A 21,535-nucleotide genomic window follows, 5' to 3' on the forward strand; every position below is an offset into this window, starting at 1 on the left:
GCTCCCCGCTTGGATCTAAGCTTTCGCCGCGACGGGACCCCCGATCTGGAGGAGGAAGCCTCGCTGCTGCTGCTGCTGCTGCTACCGGCTCTACAAATCCCAGCGCCGGCCTCTGATTCTCCCAGCAGGCTGAGGGGGGAGGTTTGATTTTTTTTTTTTTTTTTTAGTTATTTTTTTCCCTCCCCTCCTCCGCTGGGGTGAGGTTTTTTGGTGGGGTTTTTTGGTTTGGGTTGGTTTGGTTTTTTTTTTTCCTTCCCGCCGTTGCGTGCGTGTCCGAGCGGTGCGCGGCTCCCCGCGGTGCTGGACCAGCTGGCGTTACAGGAGCCCTGATGTCTTCATCTGACTCCCCGCAGTTGTTGATGGAGTGTCTTTCTCAGATTTCCAGGCAGGGTCCCAAGAGCAGCACCCAGAGCCAGCTCCCGCTGCCAGGCGGCGCTCCCCGCGGCTCGGGCCGCTCCCGCCGCTGCTGAGCGCGGCTCCGGGGCCGGAGCGGGCAGAGACCCCCGCGGCACCGCTCCTGCCGCGGACACAGCACCTGCGGCGGCGGCGGCGGCGGCGGGGGAGGCCGCCGGGGCTTGTGCTGGCGGCTCCCCTCTGCCTCCATCCAGACTTGCGACCTTGCCCCCCCACACCTCCACACGTCTCCTCCCCCTGCCCCCCCGCGCAAAGAGGGTCCCGGCGGTCAGCTCCCGACCTGGCCCACATGCATCGCCCGTCCGGCCACTCGGCTTCCCGGCGTTAATGTCCATCTCGGGTCCGACGAGACCAGCTCAGAGGTGAGGGCGAAGCGGGGGCCGCGGCGGGGCGGGCGGGCGGGCCGGGGCGGGCGCCCTTCCCGGGGGCACAGGGCCGACCCGCCGCCCCCCCGCCCCCGGACCCGGCGAGGTGCGAAGGCAGCGGCCGACGGGGAAGGCGCGCAGCGGGCGGCAGCCGAGCCCCGCCGCGGGAGCTGGGGCCGCCGCGGGTGCCCCCCGGCGGGGCTGCCCCCCCGCCGGGCCGGACGCTGCCCTGTGCCGCCGTCCGGGCCGAACGGAACCGGGCTGGGGGCGGCCGCCATCCCCGGGCGGCAGGCATCGGGTGCGTGCCGTGGCTGAGTGCGGGCGGGGCGACCGGGGAGCGAGGAGGAGAGAAGAAAAAGAGAAAGGGAGAAGGGAAGGGGAAGGAGCAGGGAAAAGAAAGAGGAACAGGGAAAGAAAGAAGTGTAGAGGAGGAGGAAACGAGGAGAGGGAAACGAAGCGAAGGAGAGGGAAACGAGAAGGAGAGGAAGATGAAAGGGAGATGGAAACACAGAGGAAAGGGGAAAGGGAAAAGGGAAGGGAAAAGGACATACTGAAACAAGGGGAAAGGGAAACGGGAAGAGAAGGGGAAAAGGAAAGAAGAAAGGGAAAGGGGAAAGGAAGGGAAACAGGACGAGGATGGAGAAAGGAAAGGTGGCAAGTGAAGAGGGAAGGAAAGAGAAAAGGAGAGAAAAATGAAAAAGAGGAAAAGGAAAGAGAAAGAGGACTGGGAAGGGGATGGGAAAGGGGAAAGAGGAAAAAAAAAGAAAGGGAAAGGAAAAGGGAGAGGGGAAGGAGGAGAGAGGGAAAGGGAAGGTTTGCCTGTAGCACAACAAATCTGCACATCCCCATACCCCGGATCAGCCTGGTCTGCCCTGGCCCAGCCCGGGGACAGGTGCCGTGGTGCTGCCCGGGTGCTGGAGGAGGACAAGCACAAGGTGACCTGCCTGCCAGCACAGGGACACGGTAACACCCCCACCCGCAGGCTTCTGGGACCTGCCTGCCCATATCCCCCAAAGCAGCTTGCCTGGGCACAGAGGGGCTGGAAGCCATCCTGTGCCTCCTGCTCCCACACCTCTCGCTGGGGAGAGCCTACCTCCCTCGCTCTGGGAGGCAATAGGGGTGGGAGGCTGAGCTGGGCACAGGTTTTTTCCTCCTGCTCTGTCCCCGGGCCTGGCCAGCGTGGACCAGGCCTGATCTGGGGTGCGAGGCTGCTCAGCTTTGTCTCTGGGCTGGCAGGGAGGGGGCAGAACTGGGGGAGCGCAGCAGCTGGGGGCTAACCCTGCCTCTCCTCTCTGCCAGGGGCCCGTGTTGGAAGGAGATCTAAGATGAAGTTATGGGATGTTGTGGCTGTCTGTGTGGTGCTACTCAACACGGTCTCCACCTCGCCCCTGCCCACCGGTAAGACGCCTCTCAAGGGGCCCCCTTCAGTGGTAGAGGGGCCTGAAGACGATCTCTCCCCCATCAGCCTGCTGCCTCCCTATGCTGTGCACAGTGACTGTAAGAAACATTCCCCTTTGTAGCCACTGCTGTCTGTCTTGCTAAACCCGCTTCCCTTCGCTCAGGCATCTGGGTGAGGAAAGGACCCCCCCCACACTTTCTGCCCCCACTTCTCCCCCAGGCAGGGTCACCGGCTCTGGTCTGGCTCCAGCAGCTCCAAACCAAGTCATCCTCCAAAGCTTGGGGTTGGCAATTGTGGTGGCAATGCTCCCCCTTCCACCCCACCTCCAGTCCTACTTTCCTGGCAGTCCTAAGATCCCTTTGGTTGAAAAACCTGGAGAGATGGGAAAGGTAGTTGTATGCAGAGGAGCCGGGAGCAGGATCAGGTGCATACACCTCACAGCGCAGGCACTTAAACACCTTCCCCACCGCTTCAACCTTTCCCTGCTCAGACCTGCCAATGCAATTATTCACTGCCTGTAGTGGGCGCAAGTCCTGATGGAGATTGGACTCCATGGTGGGAGGCACTGTACACATCCTAGAGCACTGCTGAGTTCCATTAAATCCTCCTTGGATCCTGATCCTGAAATTAATGTGTCTGCATGGAAATTTACAGAATAGTAGCGGTGGCAGGGTTAGGAGCTTGGTGCAGAGCAATCCACATGAACCAGCTCACAGTAAGGCAGCTTACAGTCCAAATGACAGATAATAATAATGCCTCGCTAATAATAGGTCTCCTACAATAGCAGATACAGGATTTTCACAGTGGTATGTGAGCGTTACACTAACTCTGGTGGCTTTTTAAAGTGAGAATTAATATGACTCAGTAAGAAGTGGCAAAATACTCACATGAATTGTGGAGATGTTCACTTAGCAAAGGCACAGACGCAGCTTGGAGGTTGCTGCCTTTGCCTTTGCTCAGCCCTCTCTGTTTAGCTCGTTGCAGGATGCAGAAAGTATCCAGTAATTGGGATTCGTTTTTATCGCCTTAGCTGGAGGCATGTCCTTTCTCTGCGCCTGCCGCAGCTCCAGCCACGGGCAGTCCCGCTATGGTCTCTCCGGGAGCAGCCAGGCTAACGCAGCGTGGAGGCACCAAGTGGGGAATCCTGTGCTGTGACTCCTTCATTCCTTCCCCAACACCCATCTCCTCTTCTGCACCCACACCTCTGTCCTTCCTCATTTAGTCTTCTCTCTTTCCTTTCCTTGCTTGTGTTTCCCCCCTGCTGGAATCTTGCCTAGGCTGCTGCCTCCACCCGTCCCAGCCCGGGCTCCTGCTGCTCACAGACCAGCAGCCCCTGACATGTTTTCAGCCCCTCCAGGCAGGGAGGTTGGCCAAAAGTGCTTCCTCACAGGGCTCCAGCCTGCCAGGGCTGGGGGGCCGTCACGGTGACCTTGTCCACAGCGACCTGCATGGTGGGATAGGTACTGTCCTACAAAAGGCAGTGATCAGCTTTTCAGGCCACTGTGCTGGTCCCCTCTGCACAAGCTTGCTGCACCACTGGTGGCAAGAAGAGCATTGCGGGAGGGGGAGCAGCACCAGTCAGTTTGTAGGTCTGGCAGAAGCTGCAGAGTGGGAGAACATTAATGCTCCATCTTTCCAGGGTGATAGTATTAGTATGATGCCTGCTTTTATCTTGAAACTTACTTCTGAGAATATGGTTCCTGGTGACCTGGTTTCACCATAGCAGCTCAAGGGCACAGGTAGCAGTAGCAGTCTTGTCTGTTCCTACTGTCCAAAACTTCTCATTGTTGCATCTTTTTTGCCTGTGGATTGGGTAAACAAGAAGTGGGAAGAAAGACGACCTGTGTTTTAACTGAGCGGTGGTAGTATGAATAGACAGCCTCTTCCAGAAATGTGTGTTTCCAGGGTACAGACGTAGGCTTTGCCAGGCAGAGCTGGGTCGCAGGTTATTGCCCAGGATAGTCATTTGAGAAAGGGCTGATAGTTTGGTCTCAATCTCTTAACCCTGCAGATCACAAATAGACAGGCCTGGCTGTAAGGGGAAAGTAAGCAGTGCTGTTCTTCACAAGGAAAATTGGGGAAACCCCAGGGAGTTCCTGTGGTCTTTGCATGGCAGCAGTTTATGCAGCACCCATGGCCAAAAGTCAGAAACTCCTCTCTGCTACATTGCCAAGTCGGATGAGTCAGAGGAGACCTGCAGAAAGGTGGCTGTAAGAGAGCAGTGAAATACTTCGATCCACTTTTATGCCATTTTTAGTTGATTTGAAAGTGTGTGGTGCCTGCAGAGCAGTCTGCAAACAACAGAGCCCATGAGGCTGATCCTATCTGGGCACATCACTGCCTTCCCACTGCACCAGCACTTTGTTCGAGTCACCACCATCAGTGTCTTTGACATATTTGTTTCTCTCTGCTTACCATTTGGTGGCATGCACCCTTCAACACATGGAAGACATATAACAATGTACAGAAGAGGAGTCATGTCTACACCATCTTGACTTCCCTGTCCTCTTCGAGGTTTCTCTTACAAGCAGAGGGCAGTGTGCCACGAGCATGCAGGCGTGCTTGCAGGTCCCTGGCTCATCTGCTGGTGGACCTGCCCTGTATTAATATCTCTGTGGATGCTGTTGGTCAGCAGCTTCGCTGAGGGCCTTTGCAAGAGGCAGCTCACAAAGCAGTGGGAGTGTTGTCATTACCCAAGTTGGCTCATCTGCATAGGGCAGTGTGTGGGTGCTGAGCAGGACTGGGTGCTGTGTGCATTCAAAGCAGGGTGCACTGCTGTCCCCCAAAGCAATCCCTATGCAGGCTGGGTGGGGAGTAGTAGCCACACTCTGTGTGCATTGCTCTTAACTCCAGAGAGGTCAGGTCACCTGTATACCACTTGCAGCAGGGGTTAGTAGGGGTTAGAGATCAAGTCCTGCTCCTAAGGGCAGGCCAAACACATTGCTGAAGCACAGATCCGTTTTCCCAGGCCCTTGACACCTTTTTGTCTTCACATTTGGTGGGATTGCTTTCCCTGCAGTGCTCTGAGGTCACCTGATGTTACCCCATCCCTTTCAGATTGGCTCGAACCCTTCCTTCATTCCAGCCTACAGGCAAGGTCCTAACCTCCTGTGCTGATCAGGTGTAATGTGCTGACCTTTGCTGTTCAGGGCAGTAATTAGAGATGGCAGAGGGTGTTGGCAATTGCAGTCTTCTGCATTTTTTAGTGGACTGGAGGCTGGAGTGAGAGTAGCCTCCATAAATGCAGTGCATTTGAGATGAATCCAGTGTTCGTAGGTGGTTTAGGTGTCAATGTTCATGGGGTAGCTTATTTCACACAAAGAGCAGCTGTAGAGCTTGTGAGGTTAGAAAACCCTTTCTTTGTTTCCCTCATGCTACAGTCTGCTGGGGGAAGAACACAGCTTAAATAGCAAGTGCAGACAGAGCAAAGATAAACCAAATTATTATAAACTGAATACTAAGTCAGCAGCTTCAGAAGCGTGACAGCGCAGAGGGAGCCAAACACTTGGTTTGACTTACATGCAGTTCCCAGCGAGTACATTTTGTAGCTGCTTGCTGCTGTATGGCTATAATCAACGTGTATGTGAGGACTGGAGTATCCTGAGATCCAGGGTATGATATATAGTCTCTTAATCAAGTGAGCATCTTTAGTAAGAACTAGTGGTAAGCATGTAGAATTAAATGAAAAATCTCACCATGGACTTTTCCCTCCTAATGGGAGGAAAAAGGTGGGTTTTTGCATTATAACATCTGAGTTACTCTAAGGCCACTGGATGGTCATTTGTTGTTGGAGCTCCTTTGGTGTGTTTGTTATGCTATAATGCACCATGGTATGTGTACATTATACCTCTGTTAAAAATTCTTCATACCTCTGCTAAGGGGTATTTAATGTTAATCATTTAGCTGGCAACATTACCAACTAATATGGAAAGTGTCTAGAATAAACAGTGATACTGTAGGGCACTTTAAGGCAAAACCAGTATTAAATTATACTTCCAGCTGAATGCATTTCCTTCCCTACAATATTTATTAGGCACATTCAGTGTTCCAAACCAGAACTCTCATGTTTCTGTCCAGGCTTTCCTGCTCAACACACCTACAGTGTGCAGGTGCGCTTTAGTTTAAGATGCCCAGAAGCTACAGAGGTAACCTGCCCATGTGCAGTAAATCCAATGCATCGGCGGGGTATCTGCCACACCAAGCAGGTGCCACACTGTGTCATTAGATCTGTGTGTATCTGGTACAGCCGGTGCACCCAGCCAGTGTCAGACAGAGTGTGCCTGTGTCCTTGGGCCAGCATATATATAGTAAAGTTTGTTTGCATAGGCACGTCCAGGTTATGTAGGCATCTAGAAATCTCAAGCATTCAGGCTGGCCCATTCATGGGCAAAATTCTAGAAAAAAAAAGAACAGGGCACACCTGGTTAAATCCAGATGCATGTAGGCCTAGAAGCTGGCTTCTCTGCAGTCTCAGGTGTAAATATTGAATATACTCCTGTGAAGGGTGTTCTGGGACTTAAGGAGGAAACGGTGCAAGTGCAAGAGAATATGTTTTTATTCTCATTTTAAGAGTTATACTTTGTTTAAAGTTTTATGTCTTTGCTGCTTTTCAGTTTAGGGACCTCAAAAACTTCCCAGTGGAAGCGTGGATCCTTTTAGATGTTTCGCAGGTATGGGTTGTTAGATAACATACCTGAACATGCTTTTCTCGGTTACCTTTCATAGGCCTCTTCAATATATTTTAGAAATCCCCGTGTTCAGAGTCTGCAGATGACAGGCTGCAAAACCCTTCTTGAAAGGCTGAAGAATTCAGCTGCGTAGTGACTATCGATGAATTGATGGGGGAGGCATGATTTGTCCACTAGAAGAGGATCATCGGATTGAAAGGTTGTAATGTCTTTATAAATTATACTGTTCCTGATTAGGACTGCGTAAAGGAGGTTTAAAATATTTAAAGTTACAGAGGCTGAGAGAAGCCATTGGGATCATTGAGTCCCATCCCCCAAAACTGCAGATGATAGGGATGGACATCTAGTGCAAATATCCAGTCTTCATCCTCCCCGCACACTATCAGCTAAGCAATTGCAACTTAAGACTTGCAGTACACAGGCAAGACCCCACATAACTACACTTGTTGTGGATTCTCATACTTCTGAGGTAATAAGTTAATGGCAAGCAATAAATGAGGAATACTAAATATTGCAGCATAACCATGTTCAGGACCATCAGACATCTAAATAGGCCACTGCCACATTAGTGCTGGTAGAGTGGTTGACACTGCAGAATAGTCATTTTTGATAAAACCCGCTGTAGTCTCTGATTAAGTGATATTTGGTAAGGGGAACCAAAGGAAAGATTTCAATGATTCTTGGAAATCCAGTCCTGCTTACAAAGAAGAAGAAAGAAAATAGAATCAAAAAGGTTTGAGACAGGTACAAACAAAGCGTTAAGACACAAAATATACGTTAAAGTATGTGTGTTTTTAAGATCAAAGATAGCAAATTAATTACGTGAGGCATTTCAAATATCAGCATTCTTTTCAAGGAATAAAGCCACATTGTATGGTTTAGCAGATATTTAGGGTGTATGTATTGGCACAGCACTTAAACTGAAACCCGCAGGTACATTTCTCTGAAGTCAGTGGGACTTGTACAAATGCTTTAATGATTATTGAACACGAATAAGCTTCAAAAGAAGCAAACACTGAAATCAAAGTACTCGTTTTCCTGTGTTGGGGCCAGGCAGTGTTACAGCAGTATGCCAAATCTTCTCAGGTGGCCACGTTTTTAGAGGCAAGCTGGTTGTATCCCCTTTAACTAACAAGCTACACACAAACATCTGGACTACCTCTGCACCCATCCCAAGCGTGTAAGATTTCTTTGGCAAAACCAGCTATTACTCAGGAAATTTCTGATGGGGAGGTGTGGATCCAGCATAGCGGCTGAGAAGGCACTTGCTCTTCTGAGCACACGCCAGCACTGTCTGGCAGGCCATGGTCCCCACATCCCAACAGGAGACCTTCTGCAGCGGAGCACGTAGCACGTGCCCTAGAGCCAGGGACTGATTATTATAATAATAACATTTTCGAAACTGAAATATTAAAACTTTTTGTATTGTTCCTATTGTAAACACAGGGAAATGCAGGTAGTGAAAGGCAGCAATGGAAGAACACATATTGTTTATAGGTCAGATCAAAATCTGATTGTAGCAGAGATTGCCGCAAGAGGGGCATCAGACATGGTTTTGCCCAGACGGCTCTGCTTTACTGTCCCCAGGGAAGAGACTGGGATAGGGTCCTTTCCCGCTGCTTTGCTGCCTGTGCTTGTTCCTTGGGAACACCCCTAATACCCAACAGGAGATGCAGTGTAAGAGCACAGGCAGCCCGGGAACAGCTGCTGTTATTTATTTAGGAATGCTGTTCCCATTCAGAGAGCTGGCACTAAAGTGGGGCTGGGTGACCGATGTGGGTTTTTAGTGATGTCATGCGAGGGCTGGGCTGGATCACTTCTGCACCAGGGATGCTAAAGAGAATTTCTTTTTATTACCAACAGTATTTCCTCCATTAAAGTCTCAGCGCCGTGCCTGTTAGCTGGCTGCATGCGTTCTTGCTAATAGAGGTCACAGATTCCATGTCCCACTCATATGTACTCATCTGAGGTTCTCGCAGGGTTGGGACAGAACCAAATTTTAAGTGTAAACCCAGGTTTTACTGGGAAGCTGAGTATTTACTCAGCATGGTATGGATTTGGAGGGGCACAAGGCCTTAGTAAGGAGACAATAGGCAGGTATGTGCCTTGCCCCGGTTTGGCTCCTGCTCCATCACTGGCTTCAGGCAGGGCACTGCCACTTTTTCCTGTTTCCCCTTTTACACTTTTTATGCCATAACTTCTTGAGATGCAGAGACTGCTTCATGGGTGCTCGAGTACCTGCACAGCCTCGTACAATAAGGCCCTAGTGCAGTCAGGCTCCTGGCAGCTGCTTCAGGAGCTGTCACAAAACCTCAAGAACTGTCCCCAGAGTCGGGCAGGATCTTGTGAATGACCCCACCTGGAGTGGATGAAGAACAAGAAACTCTTGTGGACAGGTCAGCTCGCCAGACAGCTTCCTTTTCTTCACCCAGTTCATCTGACCTTGCTGTTTCCCCTTGCTCTCGGGGAATTCCCCCAGCTGGCAGCAATGATGATGGTCCTGTTGTTTCTCCCCTTTCTTCTCGTGGTGGGAACCAGCATTTCATACCTGCGCGAAAGCAGGCACAGGATGCAAGGGGAGGCGCTGCCAAGCGTGGCAGTGCAAAAATACCAAGTACTCTGCAGATTTGCCATTATGACCAACACATGGGAAGTGGCAGGGTTAGCTAGTGAGCTACAAACACAAATCTTGGCTGCTCCATCAGGAGCAAGCACACCAGGAAGGTTAACCCTGTGCCTTTTTCCAGTGCTGCCTTACCGTACCTTACTGGTGTGAGTGGCCCCAGAGTCATCCTCCAGGTTACTTAGCACTTTTCCTTGATGAGAGACAAGTGACACCGGTGAGAGGCTCCGTTTCTAAGGGCTGTCTGAGTCAGAGGGGAGGACACAGCATGTCCTGGGAGCTGGTGAGGCAAGGAGTATTAAACATTTAAAGATGAGCTGACCTTGGTGTGTTTGGTGCTCTGTTTCCTAATGGACACAACCGACTGGTTTCCATTTCACTCTTAGCCCCACGGATATTCTTGCAAGGCGCGAAAGCAAAGTCATGCCTCAGAGAGGTGGTATTTTAATTGTTTAAATCCTGAGAACCTTTCAGCATAACTATTTTTAACACCTGCCTTTGATGCCTGCATGACAGGCTTTGTTTTTCATGAAAAATATTTCATTTTCAATAAAATAAATTGTTTATCCCCACCACAGTTGATGCTTTTTTACTTTGCAAAGCAGAATGATCATCACATTAGTAATTTTAACCTCACTAAGGTCGCGCTTCCACAAACGGGTTACTCCAAGGGTCTGCTAAAGCACGTTTTTGTGGTGTGAGATGGTGGGATTCTGTGTTCAGACAGGGCATGTCCACTATAATAACTACCTGAAAACACTACTGCAAAGCAAGCTAAATACAAAAATAATTAATGAATAAATGGTATACCAGAGTAATCTTCATAAGCAAGAAAAAATGAGGATGATTCATTGCAGTCACTGTTAGAGGCACATTAATTGTCTATTTCCCACTATCAGATAATGTAAGAAGAAACGTCTTTGTGAGTATAACTTTGGAGGAAACTTAAAAAATAACCAGGAAAGAAAGGAAGTTAAAATATTTCCCAATGAAGGGCGCAGATTAAAGTACCAGAACTGTTTTTGAAAAAGGGCTGTTTGATCCTAACACAGGTCTAGATCTGAATTTTCTAAATAATGCTTACCATTATAATGAGCTGGATTAACCCCCTTGAACTTTGAAATTGTACTTTAAACTAGAGTCTGAATGCTGCTGTTTGAACTCCTCTAATTGAAAGACAGCTGTGCCTAAGTGAAATATCCTGGTAATTTTATTAAATGTTTGGCCTGGCATTTTGATGTAGTAGCTATACACTGCCACACATGCATGCATAAAAGCTACAGTGTAAAACAAAAATCTAATTTTATCATTTTTAGTATACCTTATGTGACTTCTATTACATCACTTTAGTGCAGGATATGCAAAGTGCCAAATGACACTGCAGTGATGTGATTACATTTTACTGAGATCAGTAAGGAAAACTATTCTATAAAGTACAAACAGTTTCAAATAACGCAAAACATCAAGTTTTATGAGATTAAAAAAAAAAGGAAAACCCACTTATATAAATTATTATTTTGCAATTAATATAATTCGAGCTTTTCTTGTAAACCATAATAGACAGTATGGTGAGAAGAGACTGTAGTTAGCCTTTTAAATCCATAATCACCAAAATGAGTAACTGTTTTTTTTTGCTTAAAAGCTGAAGATCCATCTGTTCCCACTGAAATCAATTTGTGGTCAGGTACAAACGGAGGGTTTCTTGCTCTACCATGCTGGGTTACTGCCACTGCGGGGGAATATTTGGCTTTAAAATAAATCTGTTGCTAGTAAAATCAAAGGAATAGTTTTACAAAATGTAATTGTGATCACATTTGAACAGACAGAAATAAATTGTCCATTTTTCCTTAATGGAGACTGTTTTCTTGAATGTGACGAGTTTGGTTTGGATACTCATTTAGATCTATTTTATGTAGAAGTCTATCTGAACACTGTATAATTTATTCTTCTAAAAAGCACAGGCATCAGACCCCAGTCGTGCTGACACGTGGTGTCTCTAATTAATTGGAAATGCAAAGGCAGACCCTGGGGGGTTTGCAGCAGGGAAGATGCCCAGAGGAAGGCATGTTTCCCTGTGTGCCCAAAGCAGAGCCCCAGGGTGGCTTTCTGCAGAGGCCGGTGGGGAGCACCACAGGTGTTTGGCTGCAGGATTCTGTGCCCATACATGCTGCCAGCTCTTGCAGTACCCAGGGGACAGGCACTGTGCTTGGGGACGGGCAGGTCAAAGCTTCAGGTTCCAGAGAGCAGAGCAGTGAGGCAAGAATTTAAGTTTGCATTCAAGAGGTATGTTCCTAACCCAAGAGGTCAAAACTATGATCTGAGTGTGCCCTAAAGGTTCAGAAAGCAAGCAAACCTTGCAGACTGCAAGCAGAAGATGCAAATATTCTTGGTCTTTTAATTAGTATTTTAAATGAGTCTCATTTCTTCTTTTTTTGTTTGACTCCTGGAGTTCTGGACATTTGGTGTTCATCAGCTCTGCCGCCAGCCTGGTCACTCTTCGAGGTTCCCATGTGCACCAGTGCTGTGATGTTTCATTCTTTCCTTTTTTGCTTTTTTATTAATTTTCTGGTTATGTGAGAAATCTCTGGCAGATCAAGAGCCCTGGTTCAGCTGGACATGGGAGACAGAAAAGGTACCCAGAGGCAGACTAGCACGTTGGCTGCCATCCATACCCCCCATTCTTGATACTCCAGCACTAGAGAGCAGACTCATGCTCTGGTTGCCACCAGAGGAAAAGGCTCTGCCTGTTCTTGCCTGGGTGGTCAGGTCCTTGGCATGGCACTGAAAGAGGGACCATGGAAGGGAGCTGCAGGAGAGCGAGATGAGCGGGAGCAGGACACACGTGCTGGCCACAGCTCCCGCAGGCACCGCTGCCTGCCCCACGCTCCTGCCGGTGGGGTGCTGGGCAAAGGCAGTGCAAGAACGCTTGCACGTGCCCACGCAGACCACCTTCGAGGGATTTCCCCAGTGACTTGGTCGGTCAGGAAACAGCTTTCAGAAACCTCATGACTTTGCACCAGCCTTGTAAGTATTCATGGCACCATAGTCTAAGTGGTGGGGCTCAGCCCATCACACTGCCCCAGTGGGGTCTGTGAGCCTTTTTCCCATGCTGGGAACAAGACACGAAGAGGCCCCATGTTTCCTGAGGGAGGATTTTATATTTCTAGAACATATGGTCCTTTCCCTTGGGAAATACCTGCTTTGAGGTGCATCACATGTGTGAGCCAACCTTTGCTAACCTATATTGAGTACATGCTGTTGTGGGCTACTCCCATCCTGTCCTGTCCTATCCTAGGTGGCTCTGGATTTTTAAATTGTAATTCCTTCACACTCTGGAGCTTGGTACCAGGGACTCCTGCTCAGAGATCTTTACTGCTTTTATTGGTGTAGTATCTGAGCATTTTCTGCTGGCACTTTGTACAGTGTGACAGGCATCTGTCGTGTTTGTTCTCTCAGCTTTTCCACCAGAAGGCAAGTGTTGTCAGTAAACTAGTTTGTTTTGAAAAAAAAAAGTGTGTGTATAATTAGATATATTTGTATGTGTGTATGTGTAAATACAACACACATATACACACATGCAAACTGTGTATGTTATGGGAAGGGATAATAATATGTGCTTCTCCCAGGGGTGTGAAATACCCACAGAACGCTCTGCCTGCTGCACAGTCAAGTCAGCACAGTCCATGCAGTGTTAGAGAAGCAAAGCTGCTGGGCTGTTGGCCTTCGTTCTGAGACTACAAACATTTTCTAAACAGTGTTGGAGACAGAGGGGTAACTAAGTGCCCCTCAATCGAGTGGCTTTATTCAGGTTGCAGACCAGCACTTGATGCCAAGGCAGCCCATATGAGTCTGGTGGTGTTCCCTGGCCATGCAGATTGGCTCAGCACGCCCTCCACCACCAGCAGCAGTTACCACAGTGCAGACACCAAACAAGTGCTCGGCATGTTGTGGCTGTGGTGCAGCAAGGCCTCGGCATCCCTGGAGCACATCTACCAAGTGCCTGTCAGGATGGGGTGGTCCTGCTGTCAGTCTTCTCCACCTTCCCTTCTGTCCATTAGCCTTTTACCATCTTTAGTCCTTGGTCAGTGGTTATTGCTTACTCGTGTATGATGGTAGCTTCTTTAGCACTTACCTCTAGTGCCTTGTTTCAACCCATCATGCCTGGTATTAATGCTGGCATTTCCACTTGGGTGCCCAGAGTCATGCTTCAGTTTTTTTACAGCATTTTGTTTCAGGCTCTCAGGCTTCGCACCCATACTTATTGGACAGCTGAATATCCCTACTGGGTCATGACTGGCACCTTGGCATAGGCTACTAAGTCAACTCTCACTTCACTCTTGGCTGTTAAGGTTTCCTTAAAACCCCTGCGAGCTGACTGTGGGGATTGGAGGTGTTCCTTGAACAGTGCTAAATTATGGAAGCAAACTTGGAGTACATTGGCAGTCCAGTTGGAAGCTGCCAAAGAGGGTATTGTTGCCTTGATCATGACTAGTTTGGGGCCCCACACGCAGAGGGTGTTGTTGCTTACAGCAACTTGCAAGTACTCACTGAGTAGCCCAGTAACAACAGCTGCCATTGTGTTAACGTATAACAGCATGTGTGGTTGTAGGTGAGCAGACACTGACCAGGGTCAATAGGTCCAGCACATTTTCTTGAGGAGGCCTCTGTGCCCACTGTTCCCACTGGTTCCCTAATATCACCCACGTGCCTTGTGTCTTCTCCAGTGGTGTAATCTCTAAATACTGGGGGTCACTGCAGGAGTCCTCTTGACAGATTTGGAAATCTGCTTGGGATATTTTCCAATCCCGTGGGCTGAAGGGGAAGTTGACCCTGGAGACAGAAAATTGGCGTTCGTCTTACTCATAGTGCTGGCATCCCTCCCAGTGAGTCTCCCAAGTGGCCTGATGTTGCAATAGTGGATGAGCTGAACAGGGGTCCCCAGCTCTATTAGATATATCAGCCATGCACACCTCATCCCAGGTTACAGCTTGGAGTGCTTCTTGCATGGTTTGTGTTAGAGCCCCAGTGAGATTAGCAGGATCAGTTGTGCTGCCAATTACCCCATTTTCTGGTTGCAGCAAGTCCATGTGTGTAGGTAGTGCTCCTCTAGTTGGATATGCTGTTGGCTTGGTTACTTGATCTACTTTTTGCCCTACTGCTTCCACCTTCTGCAGTGTTGACACCCCATGCCTGCGTTAGCAGCATTGCATAGGGCTCTTCTCTTCTGTGATATGTTTCCTCCACCTTGAATATCATAGGCCACTTGCAGTGCAGAAGGCTCTCAGCAACATTAGATCCCTTGGTGCAGTTGGGGTGGTGATCATGCATGAACCTGCGTAGATGTCAGCGTGGGCTCTGAGCAGGGACACAGTCCACAGCATGGGACTTTCCTCCTCCTCATCTACCCTCCAGGGCACACTTGGACTCGCTTGGGCAGGACAGTGCCTGAACCCTGTAACTATGTGAATAATATTTAACCAAAGTAGACTCCTGCATATAGTACTGTCGCAGGGGTAGGTGGTATTTTTGCACCTGAATTGCAAGTTTAAAAATGATGTGCCTAGTTGGGTTGTTATCTCTTCAGGTAATCCACAGTTTTGTTTCTCCCTTCTTAGGTGGGGGACACTTACTCCCCTCACCACACTGGCAGCATACCAGGCTTAGGATAAGTATGAGGCTGAAGGTTGCAGACAAGAATCTCCACGTATAGGTTGGGTTTCCTTGTAACAACCTCCTGTCCCCTTCCTGATGGTTGACCATTGCATGAATTTTGTTAAACCCTAGTAGGCTTCCCTGATGGTTGTATTTCACTCTCCATAGCCAACATAGCCTGTATCTGTGTCGGGGCCAAGCTTGTACTTCAGCAATGGGGGCTATGCCAGCTCCACGTGGGTCATCTTGCTTGACTGAGTCTAGCAAGGTGTCTACCCCTTCTTGCTTTTAAGGAATGTAGCCCACCCATCGCCTTGACCTGGACCTTGCTCAGTAGAGCAGTATTCATATGGTGTAGCCAGACCAGCCTGTCCTGCAGCAGAGGTGGGTGGCGCATCCAATGGACACATCTATCCAAGCTACACCCCTCCAGTAGGTATTTTGGTACCTGCTACAGAGGTAATGACAGAGGAGTGTAAAAAGGGTGCGCTTACCGTTGCTGCCGCAGGAATATGGGGCTTGGTGCAGGGCCCTGCCTTGTTCAGGTCCCATATAGCTGTATAGATATCAGCCATCCCTCCTTCATGTCTTTTGACAGTCACTGGTCTGCGAGATTGTTGCCATTAGCATGGATATCTGTAAAACAAAGTGTAATTCACTTTTCCCAGTCCCAAACTCTACAGTTTATAGGATCCCACTTCCCATGTGCTACCCTTATTATGTGAAGGTACAAGATTGCTTGCCTTCATTAGTCTTTTACCAGTCTGTACTATTTTGCTGGAGCCATCCATGAAAGATTGTCTACTTCTGATCCATCACTGTTTTGTCATGGAGGGGGGCCTCTAGGATGTGGCTGCTTCGGAGAGGGGTCCATGTTCCTCCTTACATGCAGATGCACTGTGTTTCAGCAGGTTTTTGCACTACTGCTGCCCCCATGTCCTCTGTATTTGGTGCTTCTGTTGAGGATATGAAGGTACGCATTCACTAGGCAATGGGAGGCAACCTCATGTCTTCCTCTCTCGTGTTAACAGAGCCCATTCCACTGTGTATGGGCTGGGTGCATGTGCTGCCTGGTCTCCCATCAGGGCTCCTGTCCGTTACAGTGCTCATTAGGGAAACGTGGGGCTGAGCCTTTGCCTAAGGAGCTGTTCCTGTCTCAGCACCTGACCGGGTGAAAGCCTTCCTGGCTTAGTGGAGGTACCAACCCCTGGCCAGGTGCACTGCGTTGGGTATCACCTTTCCCAGTGTTTGCAGTTCTTGGGATATTTGTGGGGATCCTTCTGAAGGTGGAGCTCCCATACATGCAGGGCTGTGTGCGTGACACTGGTCTGTTATGTGAGTGGGCACTTAGGAGTTAAGTACAGAAAGAAGCATACTCTTAGGTCTTACTGCAAAGGAAGTGAGTCCTCAAGCCTTGATTTTTGGCACAATGAATGAGAAAAAAAAAAAATCTCAATACTGCAATGTAGTTTATGTGCTTAAGTGACAATCATTAATAATACAACATAAGAGCACCTACACATGGCTCCTGACAGCCTGACCCTCCGTTAAATCACTGTATTCACTAAAGCAGATCACACTGAGGGATTTAGTCTATGGGAAGTTTAAAGGTTTCAGAATAAAATTTTTTTCCAAATCATGCTGAAAAGCTGAAATCTGAGAACATTTCAGAACACATTCAATTTCACCCTCCTTGAAGAGGTTCGTTCTGTTAGCATCTAAACATTTCATTGACTTTAACATTTAATTTACTTGAATAATTTATCACTGGTAGAGTATATATCAAGCAAAAAATGAAATAGCTTGTGTTAACTTCATAAAAAACAAATGCATTAATAACATTTCCCTTGAAAATTAACATAAAACTTCTATTCTGACCTATTTCTACTCAGTCTAATCAGCATCTTGTGATACAAAATACTTCAATGAGAAATTTTTCAAAAGCTCTTATAATAATTATCCCCTAGACGCAGTAAAAAAGCAGGCATTCAGCCAAGAATAGCTCAGCCTGGTACCCAGGAAATTCCCTTTTCTGTCCTGCCCAAAAACCTTATTGGTAGGTGGCTTTGGCAATACTAACTGCTGCTGGTGTGAAAAGACAACCATTAAAAATTATAACCACAAAATTGCTTTAAAGAACCCTCGTCCTTTTGCTGCTTTGCTGGGAAGAGCCTGTAAAACCTCTCTACAGTAGCTTCATCCACCCATTGACTAATATTTGTATCATGACATGCTTTTCCTTCCCTCGATTGTGACAGGGCTCATTCAGTATTGAAAGATGTGCTGAAGTGCTACCAAGCATCAGCAGACACCTACAGAGATACATACATATCTCATTTGTTTTTGCCCAAATGAGTTTCCATTATGATCTAAACTATTCCAAATTCTCCCTGATTTCTGAGGGTCCTGGGTACGCACTGTGAAGTGATGGGCAGAGCAGCTTGCATGTGTCTAACGTTCTTGAGCCACGAATGGATAAACTTAATGACAACTGACATGTGACAAAGCCTTTTCTCTCTTTTCCAAACAGCTAATATGCCAGAGGATTATCCGGATCAGTTTGATGAGGTAGTGGACTTTATTCAAGCCACCATTAAAAGACTGAGGAGGTCGCCAGATAAACAGACTCCGATTTTTTCTAGGCGGGAGAGAAACCGGCAAAATGCAGCCGCAAACGTAGAGAATTCCAGCAAAAAGGGAAGGAGGAATCAAAAGGGCAAAAATCGAGGATGCGTCTTAACAGAAATACATTTAAACGTGACTGACTTGGATCTGGGATACGAAACCAAAGAAGAGCTAATTTTCCGGTATTGCAGTGGATCTTGTGATGCAGCTGAGACCACCTATGACAAAATTTTAAAAAACTTAACCAGAAAGAAAAAACTAGTCACTGACAAAGTGAAGCAAGCTTGTTGCAGACCCACAGCCTTTGATGATGACCTGTCCTTTTTGGACGATAACCTGGTTTACCACATACTGAAAAAACATTCCGCAAAAAGGTGTGGATGCGTCTGATGGCTGCATGCCAGCAGCGGTGCCAGTTTTGCATTCCTGCTATGATGCAAAGAGTGGGACCAAGGTTTCTGGGGAAGCGTCTGCTCAGAATGGAGAAAAGAGGACCAAGAATGCAGAATGAGGGGTCATGAGAGCCTGGGGAGGGCGTGAGACGGCATAGGAGGATGGAGGCTTTTGACATTCTACAGGAAAGTAAATAAAAGCTCAGGTGGAGATGCCGATGGCTGGATGGCGTGCAGGCTCTCTTTCCCGTTTGACACAGTCCACCATCAGTGAGACTCGGATCCATGAGGAATGTGCTTAAAAACGCAACCCTGCCATAACACACTGTGTTGTAGTTACACCATCCGTGCCAGGAAGCTTAGCTGTGGACTAGCTTAGGAGTACCTTAGTCATCCCCTGTGCCCTCAGCTTTACTGAAAGACACATTGTGCTGCTGCTCATTGAAGGGTGGTTCCTAAGCACTTAGGACAACTTCTAAGCTGTAATAAGATTAACCTCGTAAGTAAGATGATATCGGGCAAATATCAAAATTCCCAGTTCTCAAGTTCTTTAGGGCCAGTATCGATATGAAGCAAAACAGTTCCACTTACTGGTTAAGTTTGGTTATTTCCATCTTGTGTTTCTTCAGAACGAGTGTAGGATTTCATTCTTCTGCTACCTTTGAAAACGTTGTGTTTTTAAGCACTTCTTCCTAGTATGGTGAGAGAAATAACAAGCCCGGCCTACACAAAAATGTGTTTCTTTTGGTTTACAAAGGACTAATATCACTTGCGTAACTACATTTCTATTTGGTCATTGTGAGTGAGCAGAGACTACTTGATGCAATGCATCCATTCAGAGTCATAAATATACAGAAGATATTTATTAAGATTAAGTTATTGTTATTTATTACAGTTCACTAATGAGTCTCCTTTCCTTATTTATTAAAGTTTCTTTTCAAAGGTGCCAAAGTAGAAGGTGCTTGGAAGATACAGAGAGACAATGGAGTTGGGAACAACAGTCCATGCTTTTGATTGAAAGTGTTAACTTGAATGCAAAAAATCACTTACTTTACCTTTTTTTCTTTTAAACAAAATCCTGATTATATGCACAAAATGTAGTGCCAAAGCCTGCAGCCCTTCCTCCTGTTCACTAATACTTTTGAAAATTACTGCAGCCATACATGCGCAGGAGCAGCAATGGCTCTGGACAAGTGAGGGTCACAGGACTTGGCTCAACATTAGCGATTTGTTAGGAAAACTAATTCTAGTCGTATTTAAATGTAGCCACGTTTTTTTCTCACACTTTTTGCCAACTGACCTCATATAACTATTGACAGATGGAAAATAATCACATTTAGCCTTATAATTTCTTGTTATATTTATTTAAGCTTTTCCTTCCTTATTTCCATATAGAAGAGGTTAAATCCCTCTTACTAGTTAGCCCTGGATTTAATATAGCCTGCAGGTAAACAATTGTGTTAAATAACCAAAGTGTTTTGTATAATTTGCTGAAACGTTACAGGATCATACCCACACAGCAGAACAGTCAGTTTCCTTAGGATGAGAGAGGTTGTACAGCAAAGGCATTCATAACTGACCGCTAATGCAAGCTCTTTTTCTGGAGACTTTTTTTCCCAAAGGAGCAGCAGTGCAGGTCACTAGACATACCTGACAACCCGTGAAGCATCAACTCCCATAAAAACAACAGGAAGAAAATAATCCCTACTGAAAACCAAAAAATGATGGTCTGACCTTTTATCTCATGCATGCAACAGCTTTCCATACTCATTTTGCCCTGGGCCCCTTGGGGCACCACAGAAGAAGGGTCTACAGGTCAAAAAAGTCCAGAACAGGCATAGAAAGATATACCAGGTGTATGAAATGTAATTCAGCCCTGACCTCCACTGCTTTCCTGGGTGGACAGAGGGCAGCCCCAGAGCCCACCCACGGAGTCCATTCTCGCACTGCCATGGGGATAACTTACCCTCCATGCTGGGCAGGGCTGGTACAGCTGATACCACCACCAGCATCGGCATGATTTGGGCAATAAAAGCCTGCTAAGCTGAGGGTCAGCTGCACTGCTGGGCGGTTGACCAGCGGCAGCACTTGGAGGTGCGCTTTCCCTTGCCCCGGTTGCTGAAAACTTGCCCCAAAGCATTTTCTGTGCAGCTTGAAGAGGCTGCAACCAAAGCAAATCACTATGTTCAAAATACAAAAGGGTAAAGTTTGTGATTTTTTTTTTCTGTTTTTTAGACCTTACTGAAGACAGGAGTGTGCTTTTCTGGAGTTTTTTACTTCACCTGCGATTTATGTCTCAGTCATTTGTGTTTGTTAATCAACCAAAGTTCTCTACAGACTTTATTTTTGTACAATATTCATTTTATAACTTTTTACAAAATAAAACTCATTTCTATTGTTACCTGGTTGTTGCTTGTGCTTCTTCCGCATTGTACCACTTCCAAGTTACAGTATTGCCTGGTTCCCAATCCCATGGGGCAATGCTGAAGGGCCAGCAAGTCCTCTACAAAGTGGAGCTTTCCCTTCCTATCTCACCAGCATCTTTAATGTGGATCAGAGATGTCTGTAGCTTCTTAGCAGAACGTAACATTAATGGGCCACTGCAATAAATGACTTGAAAATGCATGGTAAGCAGTGACACAGTAATCAACCCAGTGGCAGGCTTGAAGCCTGGTCTTACCCAAGCTGTCCCTTGCCCATGTGGGGCTGCAGTGGCTCTGTGGTGGCCTTGGCTAGGCACAGCCACAATTCCTGCACTCGGAGATTTGCATTTTGCTTTCCTAACCTGGGCATTACATCAGTTGGACTTAATTCCATCCACTTTGGCAGTCCTTTTCCCTTTGTCTTTAAATGGGAAAACACAACTTGAGGAATTTTCTTTTCTACCACCATCACGGAAAAGATGAGGGCAGGTTTTGTGGCTGTGGCCAGCAACGTGTTCTCAACTGTTTTGTGTTAAGTGCTGCAGTTCCCATCACAGAGCTGATGATAAACACATGCAGACTTACAGGTTTTGACACCAGCCTCTGTACTCCTCGAAGCTGCTACAGAGAGGAAGAGGGAGCATCTGAGCAGTGAGCAGGAGATCAAACACTCTTAATGTACAGCATATGGATGACATGGTTTCATTTGTGCTGAGTGAGGCCATGCACGCAGCTCTGGCCCAGCCACTGGAACGCAAAGCAAAGCTCCCAAGCACTGCTTTTGAAGCACATGGTATTGAAGGCATTCTTCCTCACATGCCACTGCCTCCGCTCCTTGCAGCAGAAGCCCAGCCACCATGCACAAAGGCTGCTGATTGCAGTCTGGTTGGATACGGCACACATTAAATGTTTCGCATGAAAATGACCTGCAGCTGCACGTTCAGGGGAGATCAT

The 21,535-nt window shown here is 47.5% G+C and overlaps 1 protein-coding gene across 2 annotated transcripts; it reads left to right on the forward strand.

The window, feature by feature from the left end:
* Positions 1 to 658: 658 nt before the first annotated feature.
* On the forward strand, positions 659 to 20,484 carry GDNF (glial cell derived neurotrophic factor). Of its 2 annotated transcripts, none has more exons than XM_052778639.1 (3): positions 659 to 776; positions 2,079 to 2,276; positions 17,672 to 20,484. In XM_052778639.1, exons 2-3 carry the CDS (start codon positions 2,105 to 2,107, stop codon positions 18,154 to 18,156), a joined length of 657 nt encoding a protein of 218 aa, XP_052634599.1. In that variant the 5' UTR covers positions 659 to 776; positions 2,079 to 2,104; the 3' UTR covers positions 18,157 to 20,484. The 2 variants fall into 2 exon arrangements, with proteins under 2 accessions (XP_052634599.1, XP_052634600.1); XM_052778640.1 differs by having other exon boundaries at positions 2,079 to 2,177.
* The last annotated feature ends 1,051 nt before the right edge of the window (positions 20,485 to 21,535 follow it).

The sequence above is a fragment of the Harpia harpyja genome, chromosome Z (genome assembly GCF_026419915.1).
Source record: "Harpia harpyja isolate bHarHar1 chromosome Z, bHarHar1 primary haplotype, whole genome shotgun sequence".
Lineage (NCBI taxonomy): Eukaryota > Metazoa > Chordata > Aves > Accipitriformes > Accipitridae > Harpia > Harpia harpyja.

Bases quoted from the DNA above. Each gene is read 5' to 3' on its own strand.
- GDNF (XM_052778639.1), top strand. From the start codon at position 2,105: ATGAAGTTATGGGATGTTGTGGCTGTCTGTGTGGTGCTACTCAACACG. The intron at 2,277-17,671 runs GTAAGAAACATT...TTTTCCAAACAG, and splicing joins CTATGCTGTGCACAGTGACT to CTAATATGCCAGAGGATTAT.